Below are 18,868 nucleotides of genomic sequence, written 5' to 3' on the forward strand. Positions count from 1 at the left end.
CTAGGTACTTTACAAACGTGTAATATATCTTGAAAAGTTTTGGGAGTACTTCACGTGCAATTTGATCCTGTTAACTGGGGCTCCAAAGAGGCCATGTAGATTGAATAAACTCAAATTTGTTTGCTAGTCTTTTAAGAATCAGTACCTAATGTTTCCATTACTTAATCAACTATCATGGCCTGAGCTGGACAAGATAGCCTCAAAATTAATGTTTGCATGAGGCAAGGCTGGTATATGTTTAACATAGCAGTTCTGGGGAGAAAATGCCAAGTCTATTTTAATTTTAATTATTTCTTACACCATTAATGTACAATTCAGACTTAAGTTTTCCAGCAGGTAAAATCTATAGAAAATAGTATGCATTTTAATAGGCTTCCTTCTAACTAATACTGTAACTGTCGTTTTGCTTTAGCCTACATACAATGAAATAATACTGAAATCATTCTTGTAAACAGCATACATGTCCTGTTGTTGGCTTTGCTTCAGATGTTTCTTCACATTTGGCTAAGTTCAAGTAATAAATTGCTGAAAAACTGGAAGACGCTCTGGAAGCAGATTAATCATCTGACTCAGTATTGTCTTTTAGTTTGCCACAAGAAATCTTTCCAATCTATGAGATCATGGTTTAGCTGGTTGGAAAATTTAGAGAGGCATGAAGAACATTCCCATTTTTTTGCTGTCTTCTCTTTGAAACCTGCAGAATCTCAGCAAAGCATAAATGACAAATGACTCTTCTTTCCAAGCTTTACCATAAATGTGTATTGTGATGAAAAATCAGGCATCTGAACTGATACCTCCTCGCTTTATCTAATTTTGGATATTGTAGGTGGTATTTATCTCATGAGATGTAGATTTACATGTTTGAGACGGTGATTTAGACTTGCATTATAACCCACTTGTAGAAGTGATTCACTTCAGATTGCTAAAACCAGGTTGCATAAATGGAGCTTTCTTTGAAAGTCCTTTTTCCTCTCATTGATGAAAAAGAGGCAATGGTGAATTCTGACATGCTATCGATGCTACCCATGTGGGTGATAACGGTGCTTGTTCTGTCTGTCCATGGGCAAAAGTGGTGGTAGTCACTGATAAATAGATCTAGCACTTCAAGGCCAGTTGTTTGGATTTGTAATCTTCTTCATACACCTTTCAAGATGGTGAACATCTGTGGCTTTTATGACAGCCAGATTGCAAAGAGGTCACCAATTCTACGTATGTTGACAGTGTTAAAGAGTTGTTAATGTTATTGAATTTAGCATCACAAAAAGTAACAGGTGTTGACATAATGGTATCCTAATTATATTCTAAAACTGCAGTAAGGCTTGTGTGTTATTACTGCAAATTTATCTACGTGGACTTGTTTTAAAAGTATGCTTTTTATTTCCTTGGATTCACCTGAAGTGTTCTGAGGATCCTTACATCATTACTATAAACCGCTTTTCTCTCAGTGTAACTGTGCAGCCAAAGCACACTTGTAACCCAGCTGCCGTGTGAGTGCATGTGTGGACGCTGTGATGGAAAATTTAACCCCTGGCTGGACCACCCCAAGGCACAGCAGCTGGTGGCCTCTTGTCACCTCACCACCACCTTCCTCAAAACCTCTTATGCTCCCCTCTCAGCCCACTCTGTGCAAATTCCTTGGGGATATGCTTTACCCATGAGAAAACATGGAACTAGGTGCTATAAAACGTATAGTCACTTTGAACTTAATGTTTGCTTGGGAACAATAATACTTGTCTTGGTCTTGCTTGAAGTCTACTTGCTCTACTTGGGAGTCTAAATTGCATTACAAATGTGTGCTAAAAATGCTCTTTGCTTTGAGGGTGAGCTGTATACTGCAAAGGCAGATGACAAGTTAGGCAAACAATGTATCTTTTGCTCTTGTGGGCAGAGTAGATTACATGTGTTGTGATATTTTTGTTGTTTGGTTAGTTTATATCATTAATTATTTTTTCTCTTCTGATACCGTACCACTTCGCTCATTTGGCTGTGTTGAAGTTGCAGCTTTATTGCTCAATATACTTGGATGTAGTGATCTCAATGGCAAGAACATTCCATGCTCTACTTGCATAACAAACAGGTTATACTTATTTTATAATTGAGCTTTGCATTCTTCAGAAAACCTGGCTTTATTATGTTGCGTCTCTTTTCCAGCTTACTTGTATATGTGTGCAAAGGGGACTGGACTCTTAAGAAATCTGGTCTTCAGTTGTGATCTGACTGAAAGTTGTTAGAAATTTTATTCTGTTCTACATCCTTGGAAGGGAACTGCATCCAGAGAGGTAACCACCACAAAAAAAGCAAGTTGTAGGTTGCAGCATGGATGAGGGTTACATTCCCAAGGACCATGAAGAACAGTGATGGTAGTAAGCACAGCACTCTGTGCCCAGAGGATTTGCTGGTGCCTGTTGGTCAGTGAGGATGAGGGGAAGAGTCACAGGGGCAGCTGGAAGAAGGGGGGGAAAGAGAGAGTTGTATATCTTAACTGTTATTAGTGGGAGGGATTTCTTACAGGACTGTAAATAAACCAACGACACTGATTTACTACTTGAAGATTTATGTTTGGGCAAAATTACTGTTTCTACACACTTAAAAATTAGTAAAATTGATACTTTAATGAGGATGTTTTCTGTTGTAATGAGCTAGATTATTTTAACACCAACTGATTTCTCCCTGGGTTTCCTTCCCTGCCTTGAATTTGGGAATTGGCTGTTTCTTGTTGACTGAATTCAGAAGAAAACTATGCCCTATCGTATTGAATTTGGCCGAATGGCTAAAGTCTGAATTTGGCTTGTATTGGTTAAATCAAGCTTCTGATTTGGTTGCCTATTGTCCAGTATGCTAATCCATGTTATTTCCAGCTGAGTTAAAGCGTAAAGTCATTAGAGCAGCGTGGGCCTTTTGTTTGTACAGGGAAAGGTTAAGTTTTGCAGGCAGCTCATACTGCTGCCAGCATGGCTGCTAATCTGAGTTTGGGGATTAATTACCTGTAACAGCTGCAGGACAGGGTCCTGTGCTGAGCAGAAGCTGATTAGGCCAGTTTGGAAAGCTTTGTCATGGGGAAAGTTTTTCAGCATTTTTCAGGAACTTGAGTTCTGATGTAGTTTGCTCAGAACTGGATACTTACATTACCACTGTGTGCAACCTAGTAATAGTCTAACGCTGGTATTTTAAATATGCTATGAAAATCCTATAACGTAGTTAACAAGCAGTTTAAAATATATTAGCCTGTAGCTATTTTTGGACTGTCACTATTGTTGTAGTCTTTGTTTCTGAGTTGTTTCTAATTCTACTTTTGGTAACTGCTGTTGGGGGTGCAAGGGATAAGGAAGCCAAAATGCAGTTTACAAACAGATTTCAAAGCCAATTTGTATTGGGGTGGGGTGGTTTGGAGATTAATAGGTTTTTGGTTTGTTTCTTTTTATTTTATTTTAAGTGCAATTTTTCCCAAGGCCTTTCTGATTAAAAGTTTGAATGTATTAACATTTTTGGGCATGCTTTTAAATGCACTTGGAAACTCTTGTCTTCCTATTTGAAACACTTACTTTGTTTTAAAAATCAACACTAATTATTATTATGCACAAGCCACTTAACTTTCATTTTATGCTCTTGCACAAAAGAAGTGGAAAACCTGGTTTGGAATGGAGGAGAATTAAGTTTACAAGAAATGAAAACAAATACTAGCTTATTCATAAAGAGATCAGCTTTAACAGAAGAAATGTGTGCTGTAGACTCTGATTACGAGTGAGGGAGAAGTCAATTATAACTGCAGATAGTAGCATAAATATCTATTTTTGCTAAGATATAACTTACTAAGTCTTCAAATGAAACCTATAATCCAATCGTCACTTGACTAACATTATTTAAAATGATCCAGTAAGTTAATACCCAACTTTTTTTAGTTTTCAAATCCACCTAGTTAAATAAAACCTTGCAATTTCCTTTAAAAACTACATGGTTTTTTTTCTGTAATAGCTACTGACTTTGACATCTTTGGCATTGCATTTGTCTTCCTTTCTTCTTTTTCCTAACTTAATATTGTAAGAAATTACTATGTTTCTATGTGATAGGAACTGCAGTGGAACAGAAGTGCTCGTTTAGGAAAAGTATTACTAGTTTTGGGTGGAAAGAACGTGTGCTCCTCATCAGGGAGTTGCAGGCTTCAAGTTTTGGTGGGTTGTTTCCAAATAATCGGTGAATTGTATGCAAAGTAATGACCCTTTTAAGAATTTGCAGGCTAAGTAAGAGTACAATTACTGAGTAGTTCTGAACTTATTTAATGTTTCTATTTCAGTCAGAGGGAATGTTCTCATAAAGCTGCTGGTATAGATTAGGAGTTAGCAGATGGGATTAATATCTATTCTCTGATCTGTGGACAATAACTTGAAAAAAGTGTAAGCCTATCTGTTGCTTATATATGTCTAATGTATACATTCTATCACATATGTGAGAAAGAAAAATCTGGAAGGGTGTGTAGCATATCAGAAAGTATAGCTCTCTACCTGAACGCCTGCCAGTGCCAGGATGTTTTGTTGCGCAGAACAGTGAAGGGTGATGGTTGGATCACGCCAGTTCAGACATGTAGATAATTGATAGTGGGGCCCAATTAAAAATAAGTATCCCTGAAGCCAACCTCATCATCACATCTTAAGTACTCGTCTTGTACTCTTCTTTTTTTTATATATTTTTATTTTATTTTATTTTCATCTCTTCCTTTTGGTTACTTCAGAGCATTCTTCCTCAAGAGGACATGAGGTCTGAGGACAACCTTGGGTTTACCTGTAGCCAGTTATATGGGGTCACAACAACCCCACATAATACTACAGGCTGGGGGAGGAGTGGCTGGAAAGCTGCCTGGTGCAAAAGGACCTGGGGATGCTGGTTGATGGCCAGCTAAACATGAGCCAGCAGTGTGCCCAGGTGGCCAGGAAGGCCCAGTAGCATCCTGGCTTGTATCCAAAAGAGTGTGGCCAGCAGGACCAGGGCAGTGACCGTCCCCCTGCACTCAGCACTGGTGATGCTGCACCTCAAATCCCGGGTTCAGTTTTGGGCTTCTCACTACAAGAGGGAGATAGAGGTGCTGGAGCATGTCCAGGGAAGGGCAATGAAGCTGGTGGAGGGTCTGGAGCACAGGTTTTATGAGGAGCAGCTGAGGGAACTGGGATTGTTTAGCCTGGAGAGGAGGAGGCTCAGGGGGGACCTTATCGCTCTCTACAACTGCCTGAAAGGGGGTTGTAGTGAGGTGGGTGTTAGTCTGTTCTCCCTAATAAAAAACGATAGGACAAGAGGAAATGGCCTCAAGCTGTGCCAGGGCACATTTAGATTGTATATTAGGAAAAATTTCTTCAGTGAAAGGGTTGTCCAGCACTGGCACAGGCTGCCTAGGGAGGTGGTGGAGTCACCGTCCCTGGAGGTGTTTAGAAAACAAATAGATGTGGTGCTTAGGGACATGGTTTAGTGATGGACTTGGTAGCGCTGGGTTAGCTTTTGGACTTGATGATCTCAAAGCCCTTTTCCAACTGATATGATTCTGTGAATCTATAAGGTATTCCTTGATGGTTATACATCATTGGTAATGCATCTTTTTCTACTGTTTTACTTAGATGACAGCGCCTCTGCTGCAAGCAGTATGGAGGTAACAGATCGTATTGCCTCTTTGGAGCAGCGTGTCCAGATGCAGGAAGATGACATCCAGCTGCTCAAATCTGCCCTTGCTGATGTGGTTCGACGCTTGAATATTACAGAGGAACAGCAGGCCATGCAGAACAAGAAAGGACCTACCAAAGGTTTGCATTTCAGATATATGTACAATAGGTAGTGCAATTCAATGAGTGTTTTATATGTATTAAAATAGGTCATTCTTTAGATCTTTGAAATATTCAAAATCAACAAACCAAACTCAAAATAAAATACATCTGAAACTTAACCTGTTAAAGAGAACACATAAAAATCCGAATGTTTAGATCTGTGAGCCTTCTACAGTTCCCATGAACCAGGAAAGCATTTGTTTATTCTTAGTACTTTAATCTTCTGTCTGAGTTTAACCACGGCTACCACTTCCTGACTTTTGATCAAGATCAGTTTAGAAACTCTTTAGGGAATGCATTGTCTTCTGTGGGTGGTGAAACTCCTAATAGATTGAGAGGGGGATGTGTGTGTGTGTTAATCCAAAAAATTAATTATATTTAAATAAAATGTAATTTTAATTTAATTTAAAATGTCTTAAGAGTCTTTGGATGGGCAGACATAGCCAAAGACAGAGCTCTGAGCTGGCACAGAGGTGACATGACCAAGGACATGGTGCAACACCAGCTGCTTAACCATGAAGGAAAGGGAGAGCTGTGGCTGCTGCCTGACCCTGTTCCAGAGCAGCAGATCCAGAGCCAGTAAGGTGGCAGGTGACAGCCGTTGTCACTCAGCAATATGCTGTGCTACACCCATGTGCCATAGCGTGCTCTCTTGGTTCCTGTTCTGCAAGAATGGGTTTGTCTGTACGCAAATCAGAAAAGTTGGAGTTGAATGTCCAGCACTTGGTATTAGTAAAGGTTTATTAGAACCCAGCCAGGGTGATGTACTGTGGTGTGTAAGGCTGCAAAAGCCTGGGAGACTGCCTATCTGCAGTTTGGCAGAAATGCATGAGCTATTTTTGGGTAGTCTTAGAAGTAAGAGTAGTGGCAACCTAAATGTGGAAAGAGAGTATGGGTGACTTCAAAGGCTCTCTGTTGTCTAAATTAAGAAATTGTTTCTTTTAGAGTCCTGATATGCATTAATATAAATTAAAATCTTAATTCACATTGGAAGTATGATATGTAAGTATGGATTAACGATTTTCCTAGCTGGAAATTAAGACTTCCTTTCATCTCAGTTATCTATTTGTGACTTTGCAACAGATACATTTAGGCACCGATTTAACAGAATAGATAAGGAACTACTTAATTTGCTGAAGTGAGATGTCATCTTTGTTATAGTGTTTTGTGTCTGGAGATGAAGAAAGGGGAAAGGGACAGAATTACAGAGCCAGATTAGTTGATAGTATATCATACTGGTTGTTGGACAGAACATGCAGTAAATGTCTGTGATCTTGTTTTCCTGTTCTCTTCCCTTTCAGTTGTATTCTCATTTTGTCTTCGTCTGTTTGATTTAAAAAAAAGAAAAAATTATCAGATAAGTTAAATGTTACTAAAGATGGCCTCCACTGTGATAAAATGTTCCACCAAATCTGGTTGTACAAGGGATTAAGAGGCTTTATGTTGCCTATAAAATAGATATTATCTGATGCGCAGAGGAAATAAAGTCTAGTAATAATTACTGAGTTGTAACCAAATCTGTTCTTCTTGCCTGCTGGCTTTACTTAGCAAAATACAGACCAGGTTTTCATGGATTCTGTGAATAGAATTGAACTCTAAATCAGGAAATATTTTCTTGGCTGTGGCAGATCGTTAAAGCCATAGTTCATTGTATGTTGAAGAAAAGCTGCTGTAAGCCTATCCCTCTGCCTTCTATAGCTGTGGTTTGGGTTTGGGGTTTTTTTTTGTTTGTTTGTTTTTAAAAATGTGTATATGGCATGGATACTTCTTATTGTGTGTGAAATGACAGTGTAAGAAGTTTTGCTATGATAATGCAAACGAAGGACTACAAATGTCACTTACTTTTCCATTACAAATTACTGAAATGAGTCCTGATAATTTTCAACTAAACCCACCTAATTCCTGGAAATAATTGCTACTGTAACAATTTATGTACAGTACTTTAATTTTACTATATATCAGTTGTATCATTAGTGTATGGTCAGCCTTATTAAACATACTCTATAACAAGAAACAGAATCTGAAGTATCCTGATCATTTGTTTCTTCCAGCGGTTTTGTCAGATATGATGCATTTCACATGATGGCCTGTCATCTTCCTATAGTAGGCACAACTACTTTATAATGAATTGCATGCAATTATTTAGCATAAGACTAAGCTGCATTTCGGTAAGGAGAGGGATTTTCTTAGACATGAGCGAAACTGGAGCAGTGGTTCTTGCATTTTACAACTTGGGCTGCATGGCTCGATCTGTTTTCTTTCATCATTCGATGACTAATTCCACATTTAGGATTGTGAAAAGTGGAATTTAATCTCAGTGTCACAAAAATCTTGTCCGTGCAAACTGGTGGTTGAAGTGTGGTGTGTGCTGCTGCTTTCATTTGGTCTACAGATGAAGTAGATGAGGATTAAGTGTGTGTCAGGGGAAGGTTTGTGCCTTTGGAAAAACACTATCCCGTATGTGCTGTTGAAATTTTGGCACAAGAAGCTTCGTAGGAAAAAAGACAACATTTTTGTGAGTACTTCAGATTTAAAATTGAAAGATTTCAAGTTTCAGGCTTTCAAACCTATAATAGAAAAAAGCTTGAGCTTGTTGAGTGTGTTCTTATTCTAGACGTGAGCTAGGCAGCTTAAAAGCAGTGTACATCACGGAAAGTGAGCTGCTTATCTTGTCTATTTGTGGAGCTCCTTCACTAACGATGTTTTGAGTTTTTTGGGTTCCTCCCCCTTTCCTTATTTAAATCAGTTACTTGGTGGAGTTCAGTATGGCTTCCTGCCTTTGTTTTACTTGTTTGTTGTTCTTTCCTTTTGCAATTATTGGTTTGTTTGTAAACTTAACAGCCCTATTAATCCATAGATCAGAGTATGATTAAAAAAGCTGCTGCTGAGGCTGATAAACATGTCAGTCCTGCTACCACAGGTAAGACCTTGAAGCAACAGAACTTCCAGAATAAACGTTACTGACAAAGCAATAATACCAATGTGTTTGAGTTACTGACTTCTAACAGCAATGACATGTTTGGGGTTATGTCAGTTACCACTGGTGTGAACTAGCTGTTGTAAACAAAACTAAATAGTTCCAGAGTAAATAGTGGATTAATTGAATAATGTGTAGTTTTTCTGTGTGCCGTGTAAGAATTTCATGGTGTTGCTTTCTACACTAGCTGGCCATGGGCTAGATCTTTAAATCTAATTCCAGAAGCATGGGTTCTGGGTTGGTGCTGAATTTGAAGCCAAATCTATGTTAAAGGTTGAAGAGTTTGTTCTGGTTGCTGCTAGTTTTGATTTCATGAAGTTAGGAGAGTAAACAGACTCCAGCTAGTTCACTCCAGCTACTTTATAATAGGCATTTTTATATAACTATAATAAAGTACTTTAATAATTTGTTTATTTAAATTTAATTGTTCTAATTTGTGACCTCAAAGCCTTATTAAAGTTTTGCAAGCTACAGAAATTTTGTCAGGAAACAAGCCCACAACTGCTCAGCTGTAGCTATCTGTGATTCTGTAATATGCAACAGAATCGGGTTTATGCATACAGTTTAATTACGACATTGCAGCATTTAGTCAGGAAACAAACAGTAGAGCACTCAGCACGAAATTGTAGAAAGAATTTCATTTGTAAGAATGAATATTGTAGAAGTAAATAGGATCACGATATCTGAATCCCTTAATAATTTTTTTTTTTTTTTTTTTTAAAAAAGAAAAGGGCATGAGAAGCCAAACTACAGTAACTTTTAGGTGTTTTGTATGAGGTCTGAAGACAGCATTAGTCTGTTAAAATAGATCAAGATCATGGAAGCCAGGGCTGGAAGGTGCCATGGGTTTATTAAGTCTTGTTTAGCCTTTCCTTAAAGTTTTCCATGAAGTCGGAGAGCCCTTGCTCTTCCTGTCCTTGGTCAGAGTGTTACTGTCTCACCCTGTTGATCTTCTGCGGTTATAGGTTCTCGGATCCTCAGTAAGCATGGAGAACATTTTCTTCTTTTTTTCGTTGTTGACTTGTTTTCATGTTATCCTTCAGTCTTCTAAGCCAAATAAGCCTGTTTGCTTCAATGTTTCCTTATAGGTTGTTTTCTAAATTTCTCCCCTCTAAACAAATAAACGAGGTCTTGAAACTTTGTTACAATGTACACTTGTTATGTATAACAAGGTGTGTGTTGTAACAAAGTTGTAACAAAGTTTCAAGATGCTGTTTGTCTTGACAGTTGCATCCCCAAGCAGAGTGTATTTACTGACCACCTCAAGGTACAGGCTTTCACATCTGTTTTCTTTCGTTAAGTATAGGAAAACAGTAATGTTATCATAACATAACCTAGGAATGTATACAATTGTTACTGTTTCAGTTTAACTTTTTAGGTTGTTTACCCTCAGCAGTCATTTTTCAAAGAGCATTTCATAGGTATTCTGTCTGCCACCCTCTCCAAGTTCAGTGAAATTTTGTGTTTCTTAAGGGACTTGTGACAGCTGCCTTATCAGGTGTTGTTTCTCTGAACCCAGAGACTTTTGACATCTTGACAAAGCTGGCTTGTGATACAAAGTTCTGTCAAATTTCAAGTGATTCAAGCTTTCATCTGTGCTGTAGAGAGAGCACTAGTCATGTTTGTGTCTGTGTTTCAGGCTGTAGTCCACTGTAGTTTTCATGTTTGTACTCACTGCTTGCAGTTTTAACCACTGTTTGTTTTTGCAACTAATTTCTAACACACCTGAATGGGATTTTTCCATTATTCTAAAATTAATTACGGGTATGACATGTATATCCTTTTTTGAGCCAGTGTTTCTTCAAGGAACATAGATAAGGTCAGCTCATTAAATCCACTGCTCTGCTGGTTCCTTTTTCTAAGTGGTAAAATTCCTCGATGTCAAACATAAGCCCACATTGTTTGAAAGAAGACCTTTTGCAGGGGAATAAGGATTTCTTAATAGATAATTTGCTTGTGGAAAACCTGCCAAAATATTAAGGGGTGACAAGCAGGAGTTTCTGGAATGGCAACCTGCCTTCATTTTTAGCACTCTGAACACTATCCAGGTGGGCAAAAGACTGATGCTGTTTTGAGAGAGCAGGGTTGGTTTTGGTGGCAACAACTACCTTTGCACTTACCAGTAAGCTCTTTGAGCTAGGAGAGTCTTACAGATGAGGGAGGTTATAGAATTATGTGCTTAATCCATATGCAGATGATTTGCTTGATATGATTATTATTATTAATAATAATAAAAATGATAAATTTCCTCCATGTTAAAACCCTTATCTATGGTAAATTTGGCAACAGTGAAACAAAAATGGCATACTATGTGATTATTTTTAAATATTCTAATGTTGTTTGCTGGAGAAAGAAGAAAAAGACTGAAAACAATTATTTCATCTATGCTTCTTTTACAGCAAGACCGCTGGTACAAACCTTGCCTTTAAGGACTACTGTTAATAATGGAACTGTGTTACCAAAGAAACCAAGTGGTTCTTTACCTTCCCCATCAGGAACCAGAAAGGAAACTGTATCACCAGCAGCAAAAAGGTATGTGTCTATCTACCTTAAAATTGCAAAATTGAAAACATGATGTGTCTCCTCTTTTAAACTTCTAGATAGGTAGTTTTTCTTACTTGCGAAGCAACAGTCTAAATACTTAGTTCAGAAAGAAAAGGAGAGGTGGATTCCATTGTAAAAGGCTTTAAACTTATTTGTTCTAATTAGAATTAAGATAATTACCATGAATATTGAACGAATGCACAATGCTTGGTCTACTCTTTTTGTTATTTTCTTGCTACTACAGTCTAGTGTATAGAGAATTAGGCATTCCTACTGTGCTGTTGCACAACACGATGTGAAAAGTAGCGCGAGAATTCTTTTAGTAGCTAGTAGAAAATAGTCTGTAGAGAAACTGCTGTCTTTACAAAGCAGTATGTTACCTTTGGTGGTTTTCTCTCACTAAAAATTATCATAGAAACTGGATGTGCAATGTTAGAAGCATCTCAGGGATGAGGAGAATTCTACGCCTAGCACATATTTATGCAAATGAAAACATCCATCTTTAGATATCTTATCATTAGCATGTATTTAAGTCGTTTTAAAAACTACTGCTCTGTCTCAATTTGCTTTGTGTGTGTGTAGCTTTTTAAAAGGGTTAGATGTTTTATACACCTAGGTGATAAGGAGCGCAATGGATTGGGTGCAGCAAGTTCAGGTTGTAAAAATTATAGTGGTGCTAATCTGTATGGTTTGCTGTGAAAGATAATAGTGTGGGGGTTTACTCTGTTGCTGGGTTTGGGTTTTGTTTTTTACATTTCTTCTGCTTTGTGTCATCCTCAGCTTTTTGTAGTAATGATGCTGTCAACTCTTAAGGAAGGCAAGTTGTGGAGATGAGGGCATTAATCTGCTAAGATCTGAAGTCTCTTTTGTAAAGAGAATTTTTCCTTAAAGAGACAATGACTAAGGATATGCCATTCGTTCTGTTACTGTGTTTTGAGGAGGATGGAGTTTCCAGGAAACTCCAGGTTTTGTTACTGTAGAGAAGAGAGAAGCTATGCTGTTCACAATTAAAATTGGAAACCACCATGTTTGTTGTGTCACACAAATGAACTCCTATGAGCTCACTAAGGATATGCCATTCGTTCTGTTACTGTGTTTTGAGGAGGATGGAGTTTCCAGGAAACTCCAGGTTTTGTTACTGTAGAGAAGAGAGAAGCTATGCTGTTCACAATTAAAATTGGAAACCACCATGTTTGTTGTGTCACACAAATGAACTCCTATGAGCTCCTGCTCCTATGAACTGGGGCCCATTGCAGTTGTAGGTTTTGGCAGGTTGGCCTGAATTAGCCCTTAAGAAAAGAAGAGGCAGGCAGGTACTGTATAAACTGTTCCATTACCAGAATTTTGAAAATCTCTAAGGTTCAGCTTAGGACTTTCTGCCCTGGAGTAAGGTGGATGAAATGCAGGTAAAGATCGTACTCACCCTTTCTCTATTCTGAGAGTCCTTTGTGTAATTCGGGTGGACCATCAGGTATTGCCTGCAGCCTGTAGGCATTATCCTAGCTCAGGATCCCTGTATTACACCCGGCAGCCCTTCCACCTGACCCCTGTGCAGTCTGGATACCCAGGAGTGCCAATGGGAAAGTCCTTAGGGAGCATCCTTAGTGAGCATTTTTGGACTGTCGTGGTTGCTGTGTGAGGAAGGTTTCCACAGGATAAGGATTTAATGTCCTTTTGTTATATTTTATGCCTTCTCTTTGCTGAAGAGGCTAGACTGAAGGTGCTTTAAATATGTAGTATGAAAATATATATTCAGTTTTGGAAAAGAAAAAATACACACGGACATTTTTGCTGAAATAGATAGACACTTAATGAGAGTCCTTAGGAGAGCAGAGTTGTTCCACGTCCTGAAAAAAGCAAGTCTAAATTCAGGTGCTGTTGAATTCCTATTCCCTTCAAATGCTCTAAAATTCTGTATTGGTTATCTTTAATATGCAAATTGTATTCTTTAATTGTTTTTTATTAAATTATATTAAAGAATATTTCTGTGCCTTGCCTATAAGTATACTTCAAGAGGAAGATTGTCGAATGGTAAGGACCTCACCAATAAATTACTGGACAAACATTTTTTTTGGTAAATTATTCTCTACTCTTATCATTTGATAATGAACCTAAAATAACTGATGAGATTTCATGTTTTTATAGTAAATCATGCTCCAAGTAGTCAATATTCAAAGATGATGTATTCAGTGTTCCAAATAGCTTTCTTGCAAATGGTAGATTAATTCATTATGCATTCATTAAGGTGAATTCATTCATGCTTTGTATTTATACTGGATCCTTTTACCTTCAGGAACTGTATGTGTGCGTGCATAAAACAGTAATGGAAATACATCAGCAGGATCAAAGAGCTTCTTTTTTTTAAGGAGTGGGGCTTTTTTATTTGTGTTAGAAGCTTCACTCAGTGTTGAACAGTTTATAGATGGTGTGTAATTTTGAATTATTTTTTCAGTTCTAATTTCTGCTAAGCAGTTGTATTTTTATAGTGCTCTTTTCATATAAACTACTGGTACTTGGTAGTGTAGGTATTCTGTAATCCAAAATATGGTAACATGGCATAGCAGCTTTAAATACTATTTTAAAACTTGATTTCTGCTTGGATGCTTGTAATAGTTTTCCTATACAACATAGGTGCAGAATTGAAAATTTTGAAATATTTCAAAATATGAAAAGGTAAAACTTGAAAAGTGAAAGAAAAGTTAAAAAGAAAAAAGTAAGAAAGGAAGAATTGAATTTTTATTCCCCCCCCCCCCCCCCCCCCCCCCCATCATCTTCTAAACCTTTGTTCTGCTGTTAGGAATTACAAATACCTACTACAATTACTATAGTAAAAAATATCATATTCAAATTTTTTCTTACCTGTGACCATATTTTCAAGAGGGGCAAACATCCAGGTAGATGGGAGTCCTTTCCAAACATTTTATTGAACAGCCTTATGAAAAGGGCGATAGCAAACTACGAACTTCAGATTCCTGTGTCCCTTGATACTTTTACCATTTAGGTTAGGAATTGTATGATGTCCAATTGAAATGGCATCAGGCTGTCCCTTGAAACAGTATGTCGTGCGTATTTATATAAATACATGCAGATAATCTCTGTGGGGACCAAGTGTGCATTCCACTGCTTAGAAATAGGTGGACTTACTGATATGTCTGCAGACACAATCTCATTTCATACAAAAGCTGTATTTAAATGTGTTGGTTAACTCATTTGAACCCACAGGTTGATGTACAGCTTGTCTGCCTTGCTGGATTACCAAGGAGATGTGGTTCAGAGTTCACTGCATTTTCTGATTTCCCATTTAATATTTGAAATGGAAATCTCTTCTTCTGGCAGGAATATAGAATTGGAGGTAATAAAAAAGGCTCGAGGCTGAAAGGGTAGAACTAGCAGGCCTTTGAGTTCTGCCATATTCTCTCAATGACCTTATGCAAATCATTTAACCTCTATGCATATTGGTTTTCCGTATGTAAAACGTCTATCTGTGGGTATCAGTAGGTTTTTATAGGGCCTAATGTGATAATTAGATCCAGATCTTTCAAAGTGTTGAGTAACCTCAACTGACTGACTTCAATTAGGATTGAGGGCACCAACCCCCCCTTCAGCATTCAGAGCTCACATAGTCAACACGCAGTTATTCAAGTTAAGGAATGAAATAACCTGGATGGAGTGAAAGCACAAATCCAAAACACAGGTCAGTTGGGTTATAAAAGTGTATGGTGGTAATACAATGCAACATAGAAAGCCTGGTGATGCTGGGACCAAAAATCCCGGTCGAGCACCAACAGGCGCTGCTGCACTCAGGTGATGGGGTGCCATGTGAACACAGCTGGGTGGCTTCCAGGTGCAAGCCAGCTAATGCAGAGCTGAAGAGATTTTGTGATGGACTAGTTTCCTAGTTGTCTTCACAAAAAAGCCTTTGCTCAGAGGATTTGGTTTTAAACTTTATATGTATACTACTTTTATGCTGTAGACATATGAGCTATTTTGAATACCACCTTTTTGAATGCTGCTGTATTTTTAATCTGACCTTTGTGCCCAGAATAATTATTTGAAATTTTCATTCAGAATAAGATGAGTTTAGTGTATGGTGAGCAGAACTTTCCCTTCCCCCTGCACTCTTCCTGTTGCATGTAATGTGGTTTCAAGTTCACTGCTTAACACTAAATTTGTCTTTGGAATTTGGCCAGTGCACGGTAGTAATGTTTTGTGTTCCCTATTAAAATCTAGGGGTTTGTAATTCGTCTAGGATAGCTTTGTTTCCAAGAGTTGAGCAGGAAAAAGGGGGGAAAGAATAGTGTAAGGGAGGAGAATGCAGACAGTACCTTTCCCAGTGGGGATGCTGCTGCAGGCTAGCACATACTTTGCCTTTCAAAAGGAGACAATCAGTCATTCTTTCTCCCCCAGCAGATTGCAAAGTATTACAATGGTGCAAAACTCTGACAATGGAGATCAAAAGGAAGAAGCTGGAACAAAGAAAACATAAAGAGCTTTGTTTGTAGGGAGAATAAAATACTTTAATATGATAAATTCCTCTTCTTCTAAACTCTAAACACATGGCCCCTAGGAAATTGTTCAGTCGCCTGGAATTAATGTTCTGTGTTCTGTTCTGGGGGCCATGATGGTTTGTAACTGGCACACGCACAAACTCTGTATCGAACCTTCAATAAGTCTTCCATTTAACATTTGACTCTCAAAGAAAATGTTTTAAAATAAACAGAATATAAATGAAAGAAGAAATTCCTCTCCATTGAACTTTGAGTGGCAAAACTATTATGCCACTTCACGATATCTCTAACAATTAAAGTTATTAGTACATTTTGCTCAAAGGCGTAATGAAATTAAAGTCATATGTTATTCTTGAATTTATTCTAATTGATTTAAATGAGGGTCAGAAGGAGTGCTAGACAAGTTTAAAAATACTACTAATAGAATCAGTTACTCTTAAGAGCATTGTGTGCTGTTTCTTAATTTCTTGTATTAAAAAGTTTTTCTATTTTCCAAAAAAATTTTGGTAATTAAGTATATATTTTTTTTCAATTTTGGCCAGAGTTGTTCACCACAATTCAGTAATGCAACCATCTGAAACATTCATGCTATGCAGTGGTATATGTATGTATATATGAGGATTTATTTTCTTTCTTTATTGTTGCTTTTTTAATAGTCCTTGTCTTCTAGCTGGATCATTTGTCTTGTTTCTTCAGATAGCATCTTTGATTTTCTTTTTTTTTTTTTTTTTCTTTTTGAGTCGCTTGACAAATGGTTGGTGTATGGGAGCATTGCTGAAATTTTGTCATTCAAAGATACATTGGTGTTCTTGAATGTATGGTTTGAAATGATCAAACATCTAACTGAGTCGCTAAGCACTGTTGTTTACTCTTGCACGTGACTTCATATCTTGAAAGCATGCGATTATGTCTTTTAATGTAAGTTTGTTTTAAATGTCTTGTTTCCACATTTTATTGTTGCATTCACTTTTTATTCTGCTTTGTTTACGCACCTCTCAATCTGGATTAAGCAGGTCTGTGAATCTTCTCAATGCATGCAAACTGAAAAAGCCTGCTCTAAGGTGAGGGATCCTTAATAGCTTTGTAGTATTGAAGCTCAGTTGTTTTTCCTTTTCGTTTCGGTTCAACACATAGATCGTGGCTGGTTTAGTACAAGCATTAACATGGTAGAACTGTAATCATTCTTCTCATTTTTAACATTTTCAGAAGTACATGTTTAAAACTTTCTCATCATTGATAAATGTATTGCAAAAATTAGATAATAATAATTTCAGTTATGGTATCTGCATTGTCTCATGCTAACAATTTTTGTTATAGGGGTGTTTGATTAGACTACACTGCTGTCTTAAGCAAGTTAAAAATTGTGTTACCAAATGTTACCTTTTTAAATAATTGAAAATGCTCTCCTTTCATATCACTAATGTGGAAGCCAAGTTCTGGAATCCAGTTATACTCATACAAACCTGTAAGTTAAATTAATATTTTCTGTCATTTTTAATTCCTCGTCAGGTGACAGTATATTTACTGTAGCCGTGGATGCAATCACTGGTGTTTAACACTAAAGCTACCAAAATGTGTATATGCAAAAAATGACTTAATATAACAGTTATAATCCTCTTTTCCAACCACCTGCTAATACTTCTCACTGAGCTTTTGTTGTTATTGAAAGTTTAAAATAAAATTTGTCAGAAGATAGCGTTGTTAATTAGTATAAGCAATAATGGACAGAAGCAAAGGTTTAAAAGATTTTGTTCTTGTGGTAAAAGTAGTTTTTGTACTGATATGGGACTTCATTGTTCAGAAAGAAGACAGCATTACACTTTTAAACTTTAGTCCCACCCATTCACCAGTTCATCTTTTGAATGTTGATAGCTATAAAAATAGTAAAATCATTTTAATACTGCTTCTGTAACTTATATTTTTTCTAACATTAATATGATTTTGTGGTTTCCTTAATTTAATTTCAGTGTAGGCTGATATTTCTACGTCTTTTCCTTAACCAGGAAAAGGTGCCAAAATAAAGGTTTGATCCTGCAAAATCACAAAGAGGATGTTTTTGCCAGTACAGTCCTTAAAGCAGTGGAAGGACTCAATAAAGCCAATAAAGCTATTTTATGTGGAGTAAACATTTCCAGTATCAAGGCTTTATTTTTTTAACTGTAATAATAGTAAATGGGATGATGTTATGAGATGCAGGGAGAACAGTTAAATGTTAACAGTATATTATATAATTTACTAGAGAAGGTTTTTTCATGCATTTGACATGGAGATGGCTTGAATAATGTAGGCTAGTGTAGGAGACACTTATTTCTGAAATTAAGACAATTAAATTCTTTTTACTGCCTTTTCCCTTCTCCTATGAATGTATTTTGTTCTGTGCCTGTGTGCAACTTTGCATTCTAATTGCTTTCTTGCATCGCTTTCTCCGTAGAAATAGTACTTTTTTAATTTCGGCTTAATCATTTGAATTGTGCTTGTTTTTAATACAAAACCACAGCATTGAACACTTGTCCTACCATTGCATGTTCCAGAAAGTTTTTTGTCAAGCTAGCTGAGATGCATCTTAACACGCATCTGCTCTGCGGAGCTCCCCCTGGATGGGGGCTTCCTTCCTTTCAGAAGGGCGGTTGCTTTGCAGAAAGACTCCGGTTCGGTGGTTCCCATTGTTTCTGTAACTGAGCCTCAGATGAGGTATTGAAGCATTCCCCTCCTCACCAGTAAAAAGACATGAGTGAGCAGGAATATATATATATTTTTAAAGAAAAGTGTCTCAATGGTGGTGTACAGTTGATAAGCGGAATATTTTTTGACCAGACAGAAAGGTCTGTCTTGTTTCCTTTAGTTACGAAGAACCAATGCCTCTTTCTTACACCACACACAAAGTGGGACAGAGCCTGAGGAGCTGACTGAGATATCAGGATAGAGGTAGTCGTTAGGGGCTGATAGGGAGGTTTGGAACAGTCCTCAAGGATGATTTGAGATGAGCCGTACGATAAGCAGAGCATCCCTGGGGGTGTACGGAGGTCAAGGGGGGC

At 37.5% G+C, this 18,868-nt stretch overlaps 1 protein-coding gene across 13 annotated transcripts in view; it reads left to right on the top strand.

The window, feature by feature from the left end:
* EML1 (EMAP like 1) overlaps window positions 1-18,868 on the top strand; it is a 130,633-nt gene that overhangs the window by 69,158 nt on the left and 42,607 nt on the right. For 5 of the 13 annotated variants that reach the window (XM_056347049.1, XM_056347051.1, XM_056347040.1 and 2 more), the window contains 4 exons: window positions 5,601-5,783; window positions 11,181-11,313; window positions 16,847-16,894; window positions 17,263-17,298. In XM_056347049.1, coding sequence (XP_056203024.1) covers window positions 5,601-5,783; window positions 11,181-11,313; window positions 16,847-16,894; window positions 17,263-17,298 — 400 coding nt within the window. The remainder of the gene's footprint in view (window positions 1-5,600; window positions 5,784-11,180; window positions 11,314-16,846; window positions 16,895-17,262; window positions 17,299-18,868) is intronic. The other 8 variants (XM_056347043.1, XM_056347044.1, XM_056347046.1 and 5 more) reach the window with 2 other exon arrangements.

The sequence above is a fragment of the Falco biarmicus genome, chromosome 7 (assembly GCF_023638135.1).
Source record: "Falco biarmicus isolate bFalBia1 chromosome 7, bFalBia1.pri, whole genome shotgun sequence".
NCBI classification, from domain to species: Eukaryota; Metazoa; Chordata; class Aves; order Falconiformes; family Falconidae; genus Falco; species Falco biarmicus.